Source organism: Castor canadensis, chromosome 4 (assembly GCF_047511655.1).
Source record: "Castor canadensis chromosome 4, mCasCan1.hap1v2, whole genome shotgun sequence".
NCBI classification, from domain to species: Eukaryota; Metazoa; Chordata; class Mammalia; order Rodentia; family Castoridae; genus Castor; species Castor canadensis.
The window spans coordinates 142134633-142157153 of record NC_133389.1 but is presented as its reverse complement, the minus strand read 5'-3'; the positions used below and the strand labels follow the sequence as shown (position 1 = coordinate 142157153).

The 22521-nt window shown below is 37.5% G+C and overlaps 1 protein-coding gene across 2 annotated transcripts in view; it reads left to right on the top strand.

The window, feature by feature from the left end:
• The window catches only part of Stat4 (signal transducer and activator of transcription 4), a 95051-nt gene extending 79574 nt beyond the window's left edge, over nucleotides 1-15477 (top strand). Inside the window, exons 14-23 of one of the 2 annotated variants that reach the window (XM_074071294.1) lie at nucleotides 4364-4447; nucleotides 5863-5961; nucleotides 8192-8327; nucleotides 9832-9881; nucleotides 10130-10224; nucleotides 10510-10646; nucleotides 10968-11159; nucleotides 12393-12459; nucleotides 12848-12956; nucleotides 13976-15477. In XM_074071294.1, the coding sequence (XP_073927395.1) occupies nucleotides 4364-4447; nucleotides 5863-5961; nucleotides 8192-8327; nucleotides 9832-9881; nucleotides 10130-10224; nucleotides 10510-10646; nucleotides 10968-11159; nucleotides 12393-12459; nucleotides 12848-12956; nucleotides 13976-14002 (996 nt within the window). In that variant the 3' untranslated portion in view covers nucleotides 14003-15477. The remainder of the gene's footprint in view (nucleotides 1-4363; nucleotides 4448-5862; nucleotides 5962-8191; nucleotides 8328-9831; nucleotides 9882-10129; nucleotides 10225-10509; nucleotides 10647-10967; nucleotides 11160-12392; nucleotides 12460-12847; nucleotides 12957-13975) is intronic. The other variant, XM_020158148.2, reaches the window with a different exon arrangement.
• Nucleotides 15478-22521: the final 7044 nt, after the last annotated feature.

Genomic DNA, 22521 nt, shown 5'->3' with positions numbered 1-22521 from the left:
TATTCTGCATAGGCTTGTATCATCCTGTTCACCATTGATTGAACTGGGTCAGAATATGAAGGGCACCCATTAGTGAGCATAAAATGGAAGTTGTGGGTCTTCAGTTGTCTCAGTACTTTGCATAGTCTTAAGTACCCCTCCTCATATAGTAATAAGATTTTCTATTGTTTAAAAATTCATTTTTTGTTTAACTTGACTAAACAAAAGCCTGTTACTTCATCTCATGCTCAGCCAAAGAAACAACAATTTATTATAGCACCATGGGAGGAAAAGGGGAACCAGCTATTTAGTATATTGATGGACTTGGAAGTACTTTTAGGGTTGGTCTAAGGGGTTTTCAAGCAGAATTTTCATTATATAACTTTCTGCTAACCCAGTAAAAAGTAATTCCAGTCTACTCAATCTAACTACCTGCAGGCAATATAAGGTACCATAATGATCTAGCCCAAAGAAGAAGAAGAGTATTTTATTCTGTACTTTCTTTTCAGAAACAAATCCTAAGTTTAACATCCTTACTGCCAATACAGTCTTCTCCTACAATCACTATTCATATCATCACACTTGACTGATTTTAATTATTTCAAAATTAATACAATGAAAACCGAATTGTTATTGATGTTTATTCAGTGTTAGCTCTCCCTTTCTCCCAAGGTGACGCTGTCACTTCCAACTTCACCCTGACTTTTTTTAGTTTAGATAATTCCACTTTTGTTCAAATGTTCCTATAGCTTATTGCTTAAACTGAGTTTTCCATCAAAAATTTCCCCATTCCTTTTAAGACTAAACACAAGGTGAATGCACCACATCAAGGATAATTGTCTCCCAAATTTCCTGTTAAAATGCAGAGTTTGGTTCAGTAAGCCTGGGCTAACAATCCCACTTCTCTAACAAGCTTTTATATGGTAACAATGCTGCTAGGCCTGTGCATAGTGAAGTGCTGTATGATTTCATTAGGGAAAAATCTGCAATTTCTCTCCCACCGAAACCACTCCCCAAATATCCATCTTTGAGCTATAAGTATCATGCTAATACTGGTATTTCTTGATTTGTAATATTTACATGTTTATCTCCTCAATTCTTTCTATTATAGAATAAACTATGGCTCTCTTATGAGAATTCTTGATCCATCTAAATCATCCCCTCCATCTTTACAATATTGCTATGTAACATACTTTGGTTTGGTCAGTAAATCCAATATTTACATAGTCATGACATATAAAAGCTGTTAATAGTAGAGTCATATTGTATACTAATTGCAGTACACGAATGCTTCCATTCTACCGGACTAGAAAGCTCATAGTAAAGTGCAATATGTCAGTCTTTGAGTTTCTTTTTCTTTCATCTTGTCTGCATCCTTCTGGGAGCACTACATCTTCTTGCTCCAATCTTTGCATGTTGCCCTCTACTTCTGGTATATAGTGATGTGTTGTTTTTGTTTTTGAAACAGCCTTTCACTTCCATGCTAGGGAGCTCCTTGTCTTCCTCTATCTTTGCTTATTGTCTTTTCTTTTATTAGAAATACTCTTCTGGTAGCTTCCAAAGAAAGGGCACTTGGAAACTAAATTTCTTGAGGCCCTGCATATCTAAAGAAGTTTTTATACTCACACTTGACTAATAGCTGGATATAGAATTCCGAGCTAGAAATCATTTTTCTAAGAATTAAAAAATTTGTCTCATTGTCTTCTACTTATTCTGATTCTTAATCATTTGTAAACGACCTTTTATTTCTGTTAAAAAAATTTTGGGGGTGTTACTACAGTTTGAACCAGCTTCACATTTGCTAGAGCCCAGTTAGCAAGCCACCAGTCCAACCTTTATTTCTGTACTTCTAACATCTTTAGACTTTTTTCATTTTATCCTTGGTTTTGTGAAATTTTATAATGATGATTTTTGATTTAGCTCTTCATTGTGCTTGATATTCCTTGGGCTCTTCTAATTTAAACACTCATGTTCCTTGTATTATTTATTTGTAATAGACTATTGAAGTCATGTAAAAACACATGAAGAAAAATAAAATGAATAACCCTTAATCAGTTTAAAATTAAAAATTCATACTTGAAGATACTTGGTACCTTTCTTTAACCTACTTCCCAAAGCAGAAGTAACTATTGTTTCAAATTTTGTTTTTTATTGGTCTCAAAAATGCTTTTATACTCATGCTACAAATGAATATTTTCCTAAACATATTGTATTATGATTTTAAATTTTATGTAAATGGCTACTTAATATATTCTATTGCAATTTGCTTTTCTTGCTCAACAAGATATTTTTTGAAACTAATTCTTAAGTTGATTCATGTTCTAGGTCATTAATTTCAGCTGCTGTATCTTTTACTCTATAAATATACACAATTTTTCCTATTGATAAACAATTTTTAGCATTATAAATAACTGTACTATAATCATTCACCAATTAACATTCTTCCATGTCTTTTTAAATTCTGAGTGCAAGAAATTCCTTGAACTATAAATATGATAAGCGTAATGTGTAATGTGTGTATCTTGCTAGAAACTAAGCAATTGTCCTTCAAAGTGATTGTACCAATTACCCTAAGCAGTATATAGGAAGTACCATTTGATTATGTTTGATATTTCTTCCACTCTACTTTCTCTGGTCTCTTTCTGGAATTTCTGGTAGTTTGTTGTTGTGGCTCATGTATTTATTTTTTGTTATCTTTTCTATTTTTCATTTTACTTTCTTTTCTTCTGCTCTACTTAACAATCCTTTTACTGTCCTTATCTATTTCTCTTATTGTGTTTTAAGTTATTCACTATTATTTTCTGAATGTATCTTTTAATAGCATTCTATTCTTATTTCACTGTTGTAATATTTGCTGCATAGTTTTTTAAAGCAGTTAAGAAGCTTTTAATGGAAATTTTCAAATGTTTACAAAAATAGACAGAAAATACAGTTATCTCCAATTCATGCATCACCTAACTTCAACAGTGATTAAGTTTGACTCTCTTGTCTCATCTCTCTTTCTGATACACATACACATCTTTTTTTCTGAAATCTTTAAATTCCTGGTAAGATAGCTTCTTAGTCACTGAAACCTTAGTTAAGTGTCTGTAGAATGGAAGTTCTTAAACCTAATCACAATACCATTATCACAAAAACCAAACCAAGACTTAAAATTATTCCTTAATAAGACCCTATTTCTTGTTCAATTTTCTCCATTTTCTCAAAAATGCCTTTGCTTTATGCATATTAGTATCCGGACAATATCCAGCAATGTCAGTTACTTAATTGAGTCTAGTATACATTTTTACGATAGTTTTTTAAACTCTTCTTTTGCTTTTGTATTTTTTTTAGTTCCTTACTTTTACATCTATAGTTCATGTGAGAGGCTTTGTCAAATATCTGATGATTGTTAGCTTACTCTTTATAATTCAGGGCACTAAAAAGTGCCTGAGAGTCCTATGTGCATGTTGGTCATTGTAGACTTCAGGGTGAACGTTAGAACCTGATTGCTTCATGGGGAGGACCCCCAAAGAGTGTCTCAGTTAGTTTCCCCTTGGTTTGGTCAACAGATAGCTTTCCTGGAGATTTTAAGCCTTCAGGTGTCAAACAAGGAAGGTGGAGGAGGGGAAGGGCTCCACAGGATCATCCTCTATTCAACATGGCACCTTACCCCTCTGAGAGCTTCACTTTGTACTCAGAATGCAGAGTCTCTCTAATGCCTCTGGTTCATCTGCTTCAGAGAGTAAACCTCTTGTCCCCTGGCAGGTCAGGGAGAAGTGGAGACCTCATTGCATGGACCAGGCTCTTCACCACCTGCTGTTCAACCTTTTTCCAATCTGAAGCATCAGTGTTCCGAACCTCTGGGCTCTTATTTCCACCCTTTCCTGCCTCTCACTTGGGATCTAGATTACAACTTTGCTTTATTGGAAACAGTTGGAAAACCCCACAGCTACCTTATTAAAATTCCTGGAACAAACTGAGGAAAATGCATGTATCTCACCCAACATGGTTAGCCAGAAGGAAATCTTGCCCTTTTTTCCAAACAAATTCTCTATGATACCAAGAGTTGTTTCTGTATACCTACAAATATAATGGTTCACTTTGTTAATATTTGGTAAATCAAAGAATTCATTTTTAAAAACTAGCATAAAGAACAATTTTGTGTTTCAACTAATGAAAATATAATGAATTGTAAAAGCCAGAAATCATCTTGTTTTAGAGATTTAAAAATCACTGTTTGTGAAAATGAAGATTTCTCAAATGCTGTATTATTTGAAAACAGTAAGAGGGAATGTTAAATAATAAGGGGATATTTAGGGATATTTAAGGTTTATTAATTTTACAGAAACATGTGATATTAGATAATATGCATTTGTAAGGTAACTATTTGTTTCTTCCATAGGGCTGTCATATGGTGACTGAAGAGCTTCATTCTATAACTTTTGAGACACAGATCTGCCTCTATGGCCTGAATATCGATTTGGAGGTCAGTATTCAAAGCAACATATATTTGTTAGTAATATTTGCAGGAATTTATCAGCACTTATACACAAAAGTGCAGCATTTTCTACATATTACTTTTTGTTTAATTTTAGAAAAGCCGTATGTCAAATGTTCAATAAGTAGTTGACATTTAAGCTATTCTGCTTAAATACAATGATAAAATTTCATAGTATTATGAACCTATACATGTTGAAAAACTTTTACTTGTTTGCTTTGTGGAATATTCTGAGTCATAAATGCTTAGTGGAAAGTCTAAAGAGAAATAACTATCCTTGAATCATGTCATATAGTGATATATTCACTATAATTTTAAGTTATATAAAAAATCTTATAAGAAGGGTTTCTCTGAACAAACAAAAGTGATAGGAAGATAACACTACCTTGTTTTGATCCTCTTCTAACAGTTACTATTGAATTCAAAGAAAAAATAAAGGAAGTTTTGGGAATAAATTGAACATGATTGAGCATCTTAAAGTCAGAACACCACGTCTTGTTTGTACACTCTTGTCATCAGTACACAATATCTAGCACATGGTAGACGCTCAATCTGTATTGAATGAATGAACAAATTAATGCATTAATGAACAAACACAATTTCACATATCCCAAACATGATCTTATTTGTGGACTGTACTGTTTTAGAATTCTGCCTTTACTCTTTTATCTTACATGCAAGCATGTTTGTAAAATCTTTCACAGATTCCTTCCTCATCTCTTTTTCCTAAACCTCTGTTTCCATGTTTCTCAACTGGGTATTTTACTGTCTACAGGAATCTGATGTCTATTGTTGGGTAGGGACTGTTTTAAGTTGATTAGCCTCTGAAGCTAGTCTGGGAAAGTCTGTTTATTTCATAAGGGAGAAAACTACATTACCAATAATATTAAATTGAGCTCTATAGCAAGACACCAGACAGCTGCAGCATCTTGAGTTTACCTCTCCATCTTCTGCAGTAAAAACTCCTACTTAATTAGTTGTTAGGTCATAATTTGAATATTATGATTCATTCCAGAAGTGAATTTAAAAAAACAGATTCTTTAATGTAACTTACAAGAAGGATGGTTGCTCAATCACCAGAATCTCTAATCAGTTGCATTTGAGGCAATGTCTGACCATAAAGTATAGATATTTGTGCAGTGTGAGAGATAGTATTGGAGAAGCTGCCTGACTGATAGCGTCAGGAGCTCTAAAAGGATTCCTGTTTTTATCTCGCTGTACCCTGGCTCATATAAGCTCAGAAAGTTCCGTTGCCTTCATAATTGTCTTAGCAACCAGGCAGCTGGACATGAGGGTTAGAAGAATGGGTTTGGCTTAAAATGACCCTTTAGAAGAAAGGGCCAAATGTAAGATCAATGTAAGATGTATACTACCTGTAATGACAGTCTTCTTTTTTTAACTAGACCAGTTCATTACCTGTGGTGATGATTTCCAATGTCAGTCAGTTACCTAATGCTTGGGCGTCCATCATTTGGTACAATGTGTCAACCAATGATTCTCAGGTAGAGTTTCTATTCCTATTTTTCCTTCTGTCATTGTATTTGATTTGTTTTATTGCTAACAAGTAGTGTGTGTGTGTGTGTGTGTGTGTGTGTGTGTAGCATGTGTTTGTGGGTTGTTTTCTTTCTAGTTGTATGGTTCCTTTCAAGTTATATTTAAAATAACATATTTTGACATGGATCCTGAAAGAGTTCTGGCTAGCAAAAGTGTCAGGCAGGCGTTGGTTATTTTTGCAGGTCTGGTCAGCTCTCAGCATTGTGCATCACAGAAAGTTTTAGGACTATCCTATGGTTCTGTTAACTACCCTGCAGGGAAACTCCTTTTCCCGGAATTTTATATCTAATTACTGTCAGAATTTGATATCTGATCTTCTTAATTCTTCTGGACCTACCTTTTCCACATTCTCTTCTACAAAGGTAGAGAAATAGCTTCTAAATAAGTAACTAGAACATCCATCAATCTTGCCTAATCATACTCTGACACGACTTTTTAGTTGTGTAGATTTTATCCTTCCTAAACGTGCACTGGGTTTTAGTGCCATCTGGTGGTCATTTGAGATACTGACCAAAAATTAGCTATGTCAGATCAAGTGATTAGGTGTTCTTCTTACAAGAAAAACGAATGGAGTGGCAAAAAAGATGAGTCAGCACTTCCCCTTGCTCCTCTCTTACAAAAAACTTCAGTGTGTTATACTGAAAACCACTGATGTCTACAGAAAGTAGGTCAAATTTAAATAACTACATTTCTTCTTAACTCAAAGCAAGTGTTCCCTCCAAAAGAAGAAGTTTTTCGTATTAGGTTCCAGCAATAAGAACAGAGCCATAATAGGTCAGCTGTAAATGTCCTTTCCTTTTAACCCAATGTTCCTAGTGTGGAAATGGCACGGAAAATGACAGTGCTATTTCTCCTTGGCCTCAGGTGCCTTGGCACCAGAGACAGATCAGCTTCAGAGAGGAAGAAACTCTACCTAGAGAATTCACCTGGTCTTTTAGTCCAGAACAGCCCCTAAGAGTAAATGCCACTCATCTTTAGGAGCTACACAAATAGTAGAGCTCTTGTCCCCATGGAAATGCCATTGAGAAACACACTGCATGCTCAGGGTGCATAGTGTTTAGTACTACCTCAGATGCTTGATTCATTTTCCCCATAATGCCACCCAACTCCCACCAAACGCACATGCCACCTTTCAACAAATCTCAGATTTGTTAAACACATGAACTTTTATTTCACTTTGAGGGCACCATTTGCTTTTTGGGAGGCAGATTTTCACAAAATTAAGGGCAGGGAAACACTCAGCAGATCACACAATGATTTAAACACCACTGTTGACAACACAGGACTGATTGACAACTTCTCCATATCAACCAAGATGCATAATGCACAATTTAAAATTTTTAGTTTTGAAATTTCTTTATTTTTTGACCGTGCTTAGTCAAAACTGCATGTAATAAATCCCACCAATCATGCAGGTTTACCGTATTCAGCTTTTCTTCAAACTCCAGGGCTTGGGTGGCAAGATAGATACTTCTCTGTCCTCCAGCCTCACAGTGTAGCATTGCACTTAGCTTTCATAGCAATTCTGCTAGGAATTCACCAAGATCTTCATGCTAACCATCCTGATTTCCTGAGTTCCAGCATGAAGAGCTGGAGATATACCTCCTAAAACATAGATTCCTAGCCTTATTACAGGACCAAGCTGAACAACTAACTCTGGTTTATTAATTCTACCCTGCTTTAAAACCTGAGCTCGTACACCATGTCTATATTCTCTGCTTTCTAGTAATTTTTCCACAAGGAAAACTGTATCACTAGAAATTCTTTCTCTTCCTATCTCCCACTCCTGGTTGGATGAAGTGTCCTTTTTCATGATGAGTCAATTAAATAACATGTTTTATTTAGGATTAATATTTCAGAAAAGAGCATCTGTCCAATTACTATTGGACAGTGTTAATTACTTGTATTAGTTGGTTGATAGTTAAGAGTTCAGGAAAAGTTAGGAGATGCCAAATGATTCTTTCAGGAAAGATGGAGTTCTGAATTATATTACACTCAAAGAACAAAAAAGCCCCCTAGGAAAAATAAATCAGTCTTAAAAAGAAGGGAATGAGATTACATGATAACATTCTGTATTGTTAACTTACTTTGGCCCAGAGTTTAAATCAGGAATCAATACATTGAATTACAGTGTTTTCCATGTAATTAACAAATGTAATCACTGAAACTCTATTGCAGAACCTGGTTTTCTTTAATAATCCTCCATCTGCCACATTAAGTCAACTCCTGGAAGTGATGAGCTGGCAGTTTTCGTCATATGTTGGTCGTGGCCTTAATTCAGATCAACTCAATATGCTGGCAGAGAAGCTCACAGGTAAAAGCTGGCAGATAGGAAGAATTTGCCCCTGTTTTGGGCACCTAAGTGTTTTAAAAACCATAAAGACATTACTACTATTAATGAAAATAATGATTGTTAAATTTATTGAATGCCTACTATATTGCTGGGCACATGGTGAGGTAATGTATTATCTGCAATTCTCACAAAAGTTCTTCAGGGTTAACATTCTATCTATTTTACAGATGAGGAGACTGCATTGCAGAGGTCGATTGTCAGGCTCCATGGCTACTACTTAGCAGAGCCAAGTCATGGGGCACACTGGTCCAGTTTTAAAGCCCTTACTTTCTATTCCACACTCATTTCCAGAGTGTTCTTAGCGCTTGACTTAGTGACTATGCTGTTAAGCTTTAATGGTGTCTTGATTTTTTTCATATTAATATCTCAATTGACATGAGCCAACTGGAAAATGACCAATTCCTTCACCAAGCGCTATAAATTTAAATAGAAATTAAAATATATGGTAATAATTTAATTCTGTATATCAAGAAAGTTTCAGCTTTGAGTTGAGGTATCTGAAGTTTACAAAATAATCACAGGTTCTACAGGTACTGAATATAGTCTAAGCTTTATCTAAAATAATTTTTAAAAAAAAATCTATAGTTTGACAATTCTGGAATTAAACACATTTAGCACCACAAAGAATCAAATTGTATCTGCACGCATTTCTAGGTAAAGTAGGAGCACAGATGCATTTGTGTGATTGCAGTAGAATAATATGTGACTGAGTGTGACTTATGTGATGCTGGATTGCTTGCCACTTACATCTCAACTAGTTTTCAAATAAATCAAGAACTAGTGAAATATTCCAAAACTTGCTTAATGTGTATATGTTTTTATCCTTATTTAATTCATAAACTGCAGTAGTAGGCACTAAATATTTGTCAATGAGTCAGTAAAACTTTTAAACATAGATTTGATGTATTAATATCAATGTAAATATAGTGTAGATAGCAGATATATCCTGTCAGATTTTTATCAAATTTGTCCTTTTCAGTATAATTTCCTTAATGACTTAGGTAGAAACTCTTTCATCCTTCCATTGCTGTGGATCAAAACAGTCAATGTCTATTGGAAATCTAGCTACATCTAATTTATATAATTTTATTTTATAATGTCTTTCACCATCGTTATGCTGCTCTTATTGTCTGCTTTAGGAGCCATGTTCATGTCACCACACATCGTCCTGCATTATTCTTACTTCTGGAGTGGCTTCCCTTGTCTCTTCTGACAATTTATATCCTACCCATTCATAGAATTTCCTAAAGTTGTTGTTAGCTCCTCCCTCAAAAAACTGCACTTCCTGGATAATGTACTCCAAGGATGATATATTTGTACCATACATAGCACTCAGTTCACTGTAAATCCATAGTAGGTGCTTAAGAAATGCTTGACAGGGATGAGGAAAAAAATCTAAATTGAGCACAATACTGAAGTGTCTCATTAATGAATTTTAAAAGTCTTATTTTTTCTTTCATTTCAGTCCAATCTAGCTACAGTGATGGTCACCTCACCTGGGCCAAGTTCTGCAAGGTAAAAATAAAGGAGGGGAAACATCATTTAGATACCGAAACACACACACACACACACACACTGTACTCCTCTCTAAAACTCCATATCATCATCTGGGGTTTGAAGATTTCCTGGGTAAGAATATTTTAAAAAGAAAGTAAAATGTTCAGTTGAGAGAAAACATTTTATTGAAAAATGGAACTTGAGTTGATCTATGAATGTTACTACTGAAGTAACCATCGCCCTAATGTGTTTATTTATTCCAATAGGAACACTTACCTGGTAAATCATTTACTTTTTGGACATGGCTTGAAGCAATATTGGATCTAATTAAGAAACACATTCTTCCCCTTTGGATTGATGGGTGAGTTGTGGAGCTATATTTTCCATATGCAGTAGGTTCTTTTCTTCTGTTTTTATTGAGTTTTTTTCCATTTTCTTTTAAGCATGTGTAGTACCATGGAGGGAAAAACAGTTGTAGTTTCTTACATTCCTCAGAGAGTATTGTTATGTATATCTGTATATGAGTATTTCAGGTAGGATTGACTTTTGATTATGTGCAAAAAAAAATTTTGGTCTGTTCTTTGTGACTGAAGTAAATGCAAAAGGAATAATGATCAGATGAAACTCTTCATTGCTCTAATTTTAGGTATGTCATGGGCTTTGTGAGCAAAGAAAAGGAACGGCTCCTGCTAAAGGATAAAATGCCTGGGACCTTTTTATTAAGATTCAGTGAAAGCCATCTTGGAGGGATAACTTTCACCTGGGTGGACCATTCTGAAAACGGTATATTCTCACTGCTATTTACTCACGTGAATTTAGTATTCTTAAGTTTGATTATTGGGATTTCAGCTTCCAGAGTGTGTGGTATGCTGATCTGTTTATCATGTGTTCATTAGGTTTGAAGATTAGTTGGTACAGTTTTCCCAGAACAGGGTACCTGTATCCCCTTACAACCTATGGTCACCCTCTATCACATGCACAATCTGTATTGTGCAGCCTGCAAAAGATCATGTTTTTTAGCCATGCAAATAATGTAAGCAGGAAGAACAGCCACAATCAGTATTTTCAGGAACCTACATATTCTTCTAATTTCTGTTTTTAAAGGAGAAGTTAGATTCCACTCAGTAGAACCTTACAACAAAGGTCGGTTGTCTGCTCTGCCATTCGCTGACATCCTTCGAGACTACAAGGTTATTATGGCTGAAAACATTCCTGAAAATCCTCTGAAATACCTATATCCTGACATTCCGAAAGACAAAGCTTTTGGTAAACACTACAGCTCCCAGCCTTGCGAAGGTAAAGTTCTTTCTGTTTACTTTTTGTCTTAAGATTTGGAAAATAACATAATATCAGAGACAAGTAAACAAAGTTCCTAACCTATAGCAAGTAAATCTTTGGGCCCCATCTTGTGGAATATCCTACAATTGTCACTCACAGATGGCAACTTGCTGCCACTGAACTTCATGCCTTCTGAAATAAACAAAAGTCCAAAACAAAATAAAACCCTGTGGCTTTTAAGTGGCACTCTACATCTAGCAGCAAATTTCAATACAACAAATTACAGTTGGAAAATTGAACCAAGTACTAGTTCAACATGGTGTACCTGAGAAATTTGGGCAATGTTTGCAAGGTGAGGTTTACATTGTACCATCACTCCAGTAGTACAGTGTTATTTTTAGAACTGCTGATGTCTGTGATCTAAAAATATGTGTAATAATAACGTTATGGTTATCTGGACACGGGGGCACATGCCTGTTATCCCAACACTTGGGAGCCAAAGGCGGGAGGTTTGCAAGTTCAAGGCTAGCCTGGTCTATGTAGTGAGATGTCTCAAACATTGTAATAATACTGTTATGGTTGGTGTCAGCTCTAATGAAGAGAACTGGGTTATTATATGTGTTAGTCAGCTTTCTGTAAATACAGTAGCCAATACCTGAGATAATCAATTTAAAAAGAGGAAAGGCTTATTTTCACTTACAGTTGTGGAGATTTCAGTCAATGGTAGGTCAATACTGTCACCGTGGGGACCATGCTTGGAAGCAGAGAGGAAGGGATTTCAAAGACATGCCACAGTTGCATTTCTTCCACTAGACCCAACCTCTCAAAAGTTTCACCACATCCCAATGGTGCCACAGGCTGGCAACCAACCTTTAACACTTGGGCTTTGGAGGATACTTATCTAAACCATAGCAGTGTAAATCCTCCTATGCATGAATGAGTCAGATCTTATAACTAAACTTAAAGGCAAGATAGAAGTCAGGTAATAAAATAGAGTCTCAGTTTTATCACATATTTTAGAGACATTAATATTTGAAATCAGATTATATGTGCCAAGAGATTGTTATTGTCTTGTGTTCATTTTGTTTATGTAGATGACTGTTTCTTCTATTCAACTAAAACATTTGTGACTCACTAGATAGCTGCATTATCTCTTTCTTTTACATTGCTGCTATTTTCCTAGACTTCTTTTCTAATTTTATCAATAATGTTGATAATATTTTCCCCCAATATTGTACCTTTCTTTTCCAGTTTCAAGACCAACAGAAAGGGGAGACAAAGGTTATGTTCCTTCAGTTTTTATCCCCATTTCGACAATGTGAGTAATCTTAGTCACATGTAAAATATTTATTATTGAATTAATTTTTTCAAAAATCTTTCCTATAAGAGATTTAAGGTTAGAACAGAGTACATATAACTGAGAATAAAGCATTTTAATGTCCAATAAAGCATTTTATGTCTCATTTCTTTTAACGCATAAAGCTAGTCTTTAGGGCACAATTACTGCCATCTATTATGACTGGAATTATGAAGTTGCCCTTTTATATGCTATATATTTCCTAGCAGATTGAATACTCTGATACAAAGTGATAAATTAGGAAGTTCATTGTCACAAATAGATGAGACACAAGTTTTGAGATGCAGTAAATTACCAGGAGTTGTTATTTTTTCTAATCTGTGCAGTATTTCCCTGTTATCTCTTTAAGTCGAAGTGATTCAACGGAACCACAATCTCCATCAGACCTTCTTCCCATGTCTCCAAGTGTGTATGCAGTGCTGAGAGATAACCTGAGTCCTGCAACAATTGAAACTGCAGTATGTTCCCTTTCTTCTCCCATGCTGGTTCAGGGCATTTCCTTTTGAAGTAAAGGTGGTATGTAATTTGAAGGGACTGTAGTGCAAAAGAGATAAAACATTTATTGGTACAAATGCATGAGCATAACACAGGGATGTCTGTGTGGCTTATGTGTTGATTTTATAGGCATTTAAAGTAGATACCTTAATGCAGAACACCTTTAAGGTCTTTCCATCAAAAACCAGCAGAGGGCAAAATATTCCTCTACTTCACTCCAAAACACTATCCCTACTGCAACTATTGATCCATCTGTTTTCAACACTCTCTCCACTTCTGCAAGCAACACATATTTGTCAATATTTATAAGCCCAGTTTATTATCTATTTTAAAAGTTCAGACTCTACGAATTCCAAATTTTCTTGTCTGTTGCTTGCATTATCAGTCCTTGGAATCTGTCCAAGTAGTATATCAGTAACAATAACAGCATAACAATGTTCTTTTTAGAGCTGGGTCATTATACATAACACAAGAATGTTATTCAAGGTGCATTCTATTTGTTCTTACCCCCAATACTGTCAAGAGGTTCAGACTCCCAAGTTACATGAAAGTGAGCATCAGAACAGAATTTTGGAGGAACCCTAAGCCCCAAGAGATTTGTGTCTGGTTATAAATCAAGTGGTATTTAGTTCTCTTAGAGATTTCTACAGATGGACTGCTTACTCTGCTTTGATGGCTATTCCAATGTTGGAATAGCTCACTAAATTACTTGTGTCTAACTGAGCTTTTACTACATTTTGCACCCATTTCCTTATTATAGTTTTGGTGTGATAGACTTCTTAACTCAGGTTTTATTCTATATGAAAAGTACCTTTTATTTCAGACTATTCAACCTGAATTACTTTTGTGAATAGTCATTAATTGGAATAAAGATGTATGTATTGTTTAATAGGCAAGAAAATGTTTGTCTACCCACCCCCCATAATGATTTATTTGCAAAAACAGGAGTTTCCTCAACAATCATTTTCATTTTCAATTGTAGATGAAGTCTCCGTATTCTGTTGAATGACAGGATAAGCTTAAACCCTAAAGAAGGAGCAAATGAAAAACATTTAAGAACTATTCTCTGTCAAAGACCACATCTTATTTCTTCAGCTTTGTAAATGCCGGTTTCCAGGAAATGGAAGTCTGAAATTCACCCCCAGCTGGGAATGTTGTGACTTAAAATGCTAAAAACTAACAGCTTCAGATAAATTTTCAAGATAAGATAACTTTAAGAAACCAGTGCCAGTGACAATATAATATAACAGAAGACTCATGTGCATGTCTATTTCTGAGTTTGTTTCTTGGTGTTATTTATGACTTTTGGCTTTAGAAAGTAGAAGTATTAACATTTCAGTGTAGGTCAGGAATACAAGATCACACCTATATTACTTAAAACCAGCAGGAAGGCCTGGAAGAAAAGCCAAATAAGGGTCCTCACAGTAGATCCAAGGAGGAGGAAATAATGAAGCATTAACATCAGCTACTCACAGGGCCCCAGTGGGTAGCCTGTGAAGCTTCCTGATTGCCATGCCAACTGCTGCTGGTGTCACTGCCAGGGACACCTATCTGATCAGGGGGAGGTGTCCAGAGTAATTGCTGGTGGTATCGTGGGCAACTTGCATTGAAAGCAGACACAGGGGTAAAAATCTCATGAAATGAGAACTGGGAGGCAAATAATCACTCTGGCCTTTGATGGCTGATTTCATCTTGTGGGTTACATGTTCTTCATCTCTAGGAGAGGTTGAACTAGATGGGTTCAGTGGTCCTTTCTCACTCTACTGTCCTCTGTTCCTGTAGATTTAATCTGAGACTGAAGAAAGGGTAAGATGTTCCATCCCTGTGGTTGTCTCTGGTGAAGTGGAAGGGTGGGTGCTTTGCTGGTGACAATGCAGGTATATGAGGTACAGGTCCATTTTGGCCCTTGTCTCACCATGCTCCATGGTGCCATTGTTCAGCTGCTGACCCTAGTAGTAGAGTCCCCCACTGCCCATACCTAGGGAGTTCTCTATGTCTTCCGAGCCCCACGAAGCTGCTGAGCCAGGCAAGATGATTGTTACCAACACATCTGCCATCACCAACAGCAGTAGTATCTTAGGCTGCTTTTTAAGATGATCCTGACTCCAGAGTCTGAGATGACTGCCCCCTCCAAAAGGCTCCTTTCTCCTCCTCTCACCCATCTCCTGTCTTCCAGGCAAAACAAATAGGCAGAGGTTCCTCATTGATGGAAAAGAGTCTAAGGGGAAAAAAGGTTTTACCACAACATATCCTTTCCCTTAAAGTGATTCCATTTGATCAATCTCACCCTTTGTACCCACTCACATGTGCCCAACTAGATCCTAGACTGTTCCTAAGGGGAAAACTTCCACCTACATCAAGGCTGATTTTCTACTCTTACAAGCTCCTAAGAGAATACTCTTGGGGCCAACATGTCTGTTTGATAGAGGACCATATCTGCCTCAAAGTCATTCTCCCAGTCTCTACTTCCCTCTGCAAACTGTTTTCTGAAATCGCTTGAGACATACATCAACTGACAGCAGAATTGGAGAAAATAAAGCCAATGGCACAATTATTGGTTTTATCTTTAAACATGTAATTTCCTACCAGGAAGTGCTCAAGCAATGGAATTTAAGTATCAAAAAGGGTTGCAGAAGCTTCTCATTCCCTGGAATTTATCAAAAGTTCCATGGACTCTCAAAAGTTTTAAAAGCTTATCAAGTTAGATAGAGCCTGGTAACAGAAATAGCCATCCTTGCTATTTGGGCTAGAAAGTACAAGGAAATTGATAGTTTGCTTTCTATAATGTAGGCAGAGGCCACATTACAAGAGTTCAATAAATGCCTACTTCAAGAGTTCAATAAGTGAGATCCAAAAAATCAAGCTCTTGACCCTAGGGTAATGAGTTATTTCCCAGAAGGGTTAGTCTTATACTCTAGAAACCATTTTTGTGGGGGTAATGGTGTTTTGTCAGAGGATTCCAATTTAAGGTAATGAGAAGAGATTTTGGACCATATTTCCATCAAATGCTACCCCAGAATAATGTATTCTGCCAACTATGGCAGTCAGACTGCTATAAAAGTACCATAGATTGGATGGCTTCTAGACAGCAGGAATTGATTTCTTACAATTCTGGAGACAACACGGTTAGGTTCTGGAGCAGGCCCTCTTCCAGGTTACAGTCAAGACAACCAACTTCTCATCTTGTATACTCATATAACAGAGAGAGCTCACTGGGGTGTCTTTTTATCAGGGCACTAATCCTGAGCCTGAGGTTCTTCACCATGATATCATTACTTTGGGGGATAGGATTTCAACATACAGATTTTGAGAACACATTCAGTCTGTAATAAGCTAGTAACAAATAAGCATTTAATGAAATAAAATAGAGTTTCAAAATATTAATCACATTTCACTTCTCCCCTCACTTATCCCAGGCCAATCACAAATATATGCATTTTGCTAATCTCTCTTCAAATTGTTCTTAGCATAAACACTTGAACCAATTGTACTGAATATCAATGCCTTTGTTTGGAATAAATGCTGAAAGAAGGCATCTAGCTAGGGAATTTCAAGTCTAAGTAAGGAATGCCCCCTCCCCTCGCCCATGGCAACAAGGGATTTTTCTTGACCTCACATGGTTCAGGAGGCCCATGTATTCCCTGAGATAGAAGGAGCAGCACTTAGAGTGAAACCATCCTAGGACTCTGCCCTAGCAGTGGATAATGGAGCACTCCAGCCTTAGCAAACTGGCCTCTGAGTTCAAGCTCCAATTTCTGACATAGAGTAGACTTTTTTTTCAGATCTGACCGTGAATACTTACTGATTTGACTGATTGCATTTTTAGAAATCTAACATAGCAGAGTATATTTTATCAACAGTAAAATTCACCCTTTTGCATTGTGCCAGTCTATGAATCTTAACAAACCTGTACAGTCATACAACCACAACTGTAAGACAGTACATTTCTACCAGTTTCCTAACAAAAAGCATGCTATAAAAACATGCTGAAGGACATTCCTTGAAATATCCTTCCAGTAAGTACAACTATTTCTTATTTTCTTACATAGGAGCTCCACTTAAAATAAATGGAGTCATTTTACTCCCTGCTTGACACTCTACATTAACATTTCTTGCTGAGGGTATGGATAGAATTCAGGGGCTCATAAATTTAAATGGCAAATATTACAGTTTTATTTCCACTAAATTCCAACTAAAGTTTAGAATTTCCAACAATTTTGATTTAAAGGCAGCAAACCATAACTCAGACCACTTTTACATCATTTTATAGTTGTTATATTTATCTCATTGTTTATGCTTAGCACAGTTTGGAAATTGCATTAATCAGACACATTGCTAGATCTTATTTAATGTTATTAATAATGAAGCACACATACTACGTTACACAGGTGGTTTCAGTATGGTTTTCATATATCGCAAAGTTGGTTTGATATGTTTCTCAGTGTATTTGGTTTCCTTTTTAATCTTACATGTTCTGTTTAAGAGTTCCTTATTGAAGCTCCTATTGAAGGAGTTCATAGGTTTTATTAGATGCCAGAGGAGTCCATGACACAAAAAATAGTTAAGAATTCCAGCTCTGGATAAAGACCTTAATTGCCAACTAATCTTTCCAAAGCCATACCCTGTTTGGTCTTTTCAGTCTTCCAACTCTCATCACTTCCCCTCAAAACTTCTCACCTGCCAAAACATAGACACGCAAGACCAACTAAACTACTTTCAGTTTCTTTGATGGCTTATGCTCTTTATCCCTTCCCTCTGCTTCATCCTCTTGATTTCCAATCCCATTCTACTGGCCCTCTACCTGAATAATCTTCACCCATCCTTCAGGCTCTGGGTAGCTTTCTTGCCAAAGGCACACGTGTGCCAGAAGGCTTGGGTTATACCATGCCTCCATAGTAAGCCCCCTCAAACCCCCAGCACAGTGGCTTTGTGGTCATTGTACATTATCTGCCTTCTTCATCAAACTCTAAGCAAGCTCTGCATTTTACAGGAACCAAGACAACCTTGTTTACAGTTACATACCTAGACTCTAAGACAGTCTGGCCTTTAATAAATAGTAGTAAATTATTTAATGTCTGAACCTATGGAGGACAATGTTCCTTCCTTTCCTTTGCTCTTTGGTTTGCCTGCAAAACTAGGCTAGAATTCTCTTTATAACACCTCCCCCATGTTATATTTTATCAAATAACCCCACAACACACTTGCTTTGACATAACATAGAGAGGACTTCCTATTTTATCTCACCCTAAAATTCCAAGCTCTGTAAAAATGGTCTAGAATTACACTGTTTATTACTTCACCCTAACTTCTCTTTAAGTATCATCTCATGTGCCTACCATCCGTGACATCTGCCCATTCACAGACAAATTAAGTGTTCCTGGAATTTCCCCTTAACTCCACCTCATTGAACTCATGACCATTACGACTTCTACCCCTGGCAAAAGTCCTGAACCACATTCTCTTACATTAGGCTTGACAGTCATCTCCTTAGATATCTCATAGTCAGTTACAGATGGAAGGAAATGTAGAGCCCACCCACACTGGGTAAAGAGGGTATGGTGGAGTGGCACTCATTAAAATCCTTTAGGGAAGGTTTTCAGAGTATACATGCTCATTATTCTCCTCGTCAATTATGACTCAGTAGATCTTAGAACCCCATGCTGAGGTCTGAATGGCTGAATTAACCTGTGGTTCCCACTCCCAGTGTTAATGATGTTCATTTATTCATTCATTCAAAAAATATTTTTGAGAACCACTCTGTATCTGGCATTGCCTTTCTCACCTAGGGTTTCCCATCTGAACCATAAGACACCAAAAGTGATTTTCATGACTATTTACCAATTCTCCCAAGGATAGCAGATAGTGTCATTCTGCATCTTTAGGAGAGAAGGTAATTCATTACACATGTATATATCTTGGGGCATTAGATTTAACTCACTCAGAATATGGGACAAGAAAGGTTGTACTATAACACCAAGTTCCTCCTGTTGGTAACTTATACTCTGGCTAGGAGAGATGAAAACAAACAGGAAAATAATACTTAGGGACAGATTTTAGTTCTGTGAGGAAGGCAAATGTGATAGGGGAAGAAGTGACCAGTGGAGGTCTCTCTGAGAAGATGATTGGGCTGAGACCTAAATTGGGAAGGAGATAGTGCATGAATTCAGCCACAAAAACAGCAATCCAAAAGACCAATCCTATCTTGCGCATAGGACTCAGCAGATAAAAACTTGGGGTACTTGAGGAACAGAAGGAGGCCAAGTTTGGAGGGGAGCCTGGTGAAGTATGGAAAGAGTGGGATAAAATGAGCAAGAGAGGCAGGAGAAACAAAATTATATAGGTTCTGGATTTTATTGCAAATGCTCTAGAAAGCCAATGGGATTTAAAATAGGGGAGTGATATAGAATTAGTTTCTTTTTTTCATTTCACGTACGTTTTTAAGTTAATTTCTAGTAAGGTTTCTATTGAAGAAATGCCCCCTAATTCCACTCTGAGGTCTGGCTTCCACTGTGGGGCATTCAGAAGGGCTCTATTCTTGTTTTCATCCTCTGCTGTTCTCTTTTTAAAATTCTCAGCACGTTTTAAATAAAGGGGCCCATATTTCCATTCTGTGCTGGAGCACCCAAATTATATTGCTGGTCCTGTGTTCTAACAGGAGAAAATAAACGTCCATTTGTGTAGTGGAATATATGCAAACTGCACGTTTGGGGTTGGGCAGCCATGGCAGTCTGGACCTTTCTCAAGAGGCCGAAGGTGTGGGACCGTAAGGTAGGTCTTTTCACACACTAGGGTCCTAGATTGGTGCCAAGTTCACCTTAAACAGGGAGCCCCTTAGAAGTAGTAGTGTAGCCTGAAGAATCTCGCCCACAAGCCTTCCAGACTGAGTAAGTCACCAAAATAGCAGGCAGGGCACAAACTGTTTTTCCCCTGCCAGCAAAACTCGGCATCATTGTCTGGTGACTAAGCTGTTCTCCATTATACTTCTCCCACATTTCTTTTGCAATCATCGCAACTGAGAAGCAGGGGGCATTGAAGACCCCCGGAAAGAGCAATCCCCCAGCAGGTCCATCAAAAGGATGCTGAAGCAGCAGCCAGCACCCCCTCCACCGCATCCCACTCCCGCATCTCTGGTTTAAGGACCGTCACTGGAGCTGGGCACGGGTCCCAGCTTAACAAGCGACAAGCTGCGCGTGTGCAGCCTGCAGTCAGCGGTGACGCACGGCCGGGGAAAAAGGACAAGGGGGATCTAGGGTTGTCTCCCTTCTGCCCCCCCACTAACGCTAATGCGCATGCGCTCCGCTCGGCCTCTCTTCTGCCCGGCTGTGACACTGTGCCCCGCAGCCGCCCGCACCCGGCGGTCAGTAGGGCAAGCGAAGGGGCGGTCTGTCGGTGGGAAAGCCCCGTGCCGCGCCTGCGCACTGTCCCGGGTCTGGCTTTCGCTTTTCGGTTTCCTGTCAAAACTGGGGCTTCTCGCTCTTCGCCTGTTTCTCCGAAAGCACGTGGGGCGGCTCTTCTGAGCAGCCGCCTCCCTCCCGCGGAAGCTCTCAGAGCGCGCCCCGCAGCGCCCCCCTCGGACAGTCCCAGTACTGCCAGGCCCCGGCTGCCCTCTGGGATCCCAAGGACCAGACTCCAGCGCCTGCTGTTTGTGAGGGGGTTTTCACTACGAATGTAATAATGCTCGTTGTAGACATTTAAGAAAACTATACAGAACTGATCCACCACCCACAAACACGGACATTTTAGAATATTCTGTGTGTTTCTATTTCTGCATATTCTTAAGCTACTCTGTTTATTATCCTTCATTTTCATGTAAGTTTATAATTAAGTAGTCTCTGTAACTAAGTAGTATTTGAAAGCACAGCTTTGCTATTCTGACATATGAATTGTGCTTTAATTTATCATCTGGAAAGGTAGGTTGTTTCTGATTTTGTCACTATCATAAATGAAGCTGTGATGAACACCCACATCTGGTCATTTCCTTATAATGGATTTTTTTTAAGTCCAAGAATATTGTAGAAACGTCTAAAAACTGATTGTGTTCTCTACATTATAGTCTTTAATAGGATTCTGGGCGAGACTCCACTTGTAGTTAATGAAAAGAACATGGTTTGTTCACAGGTAGCCCTTTATGCACAAGTAGTCATGGCTTTCCTCTGTATTGGGCTGAAATATGTCATGTACATGCAGTTCGTTTGCTCAAACCCTGTCAGGTACCCCTGCATTTTAACAAGCTTCTGTGAAGAGGCCTCCTATGCCTTTGTACTTATTAAATGGGAAGAAAACATATAAACCAAGTCAAGTAAGACTGTACAAAATCTACATGTAGAGTACTAGAGGAATTTTATAAATTCTTTATGGCAATTCCATTATATTAAGATGAATCAACAGGGCTCCCACTGATTTAGGGATGTTCTCTGGGTTGCATAGTAGCAAGGCTTACAATTGTCAAGGAGAAGTGTGGTGACATTCATTGACTGGCATTTTTAGAAATTCCTTCTCTTAGATATTTGGGTCACAGCAATATCAATGATATTAGGAAAATATGGCTAAAGTACAAGTCTCTAAACATTTTACTATGCTTTTGTTCATCAGATTTGTAGCTGCCATTTTGAAACAGATCAAGGCTATAAAAAGGGAGCACAAGGCTAGTACATTTTTTGATGAGGATGTGGTAAGGACACACAGTAAGCTATTCTTTGAACATGAGGGACCCCTAGGGAAATATTCATGATGAGGAAGGGCAACAGACCTGTTCCACTTGAGAAATTTTGCTTTAGAATTCAGTTGTAGGATGCTTTGCTCCTCCCTAAAAATCTTTATCAGTGATCTGATATGTAACATGTTGCTATAGAATAAACCAAACTAATTTCTGAAACTCAATGGGATAAGACAACAATTTATCAATCTTGTGTTGTTAGGGTACGTAACACGGTTCAGCTAACCTGAGTCAGGTCCATCTGATCTCTTCTGGGCTTTCTCACAGGCCCAAGAGTGGACAGTGGCACAAACCCAACCATGGCCTGTGTAGTCTCTCATCCTGCAGAAGTTAGCCTGACTTGTCATGGAGGCTGGGCAGGGCTCTGAGATTATGAGAGGCTAGGCTCCAAAGGACACAATGTCACATCTGTACAATGTTAGCTGAAGAAAGTCTCATAAATCAGCCCAGATTCAGTTGTTGCAGAAATAGTCCTCGCCTCTTGCTTTTAGAAACTACAGAGTTTCTAAAAACTCTGGGATGTAGATAACAAAAGAAGAATAATGTGGCCATTATTGAAAATAATCTCCAGAAAATCCTTCCTAATTTGGTATAATGTGAACTGTGTAACTGATAGTATCTATCTTTTTGCCTTGGTTTGTATTCTTTCTATTTCTATTTATCGTAAATAGTTCTGTTATAAGTTGCTCTAAATACTTTGTGCAATAAGGAAAATATAACAAATTAAATATAACTGGTTGATTATGGAATATAAGAAGGAGCTAATAAAGAATAGAAACAATAGTGCCTTTTTTTTTCCTCCAAGCAAAAAT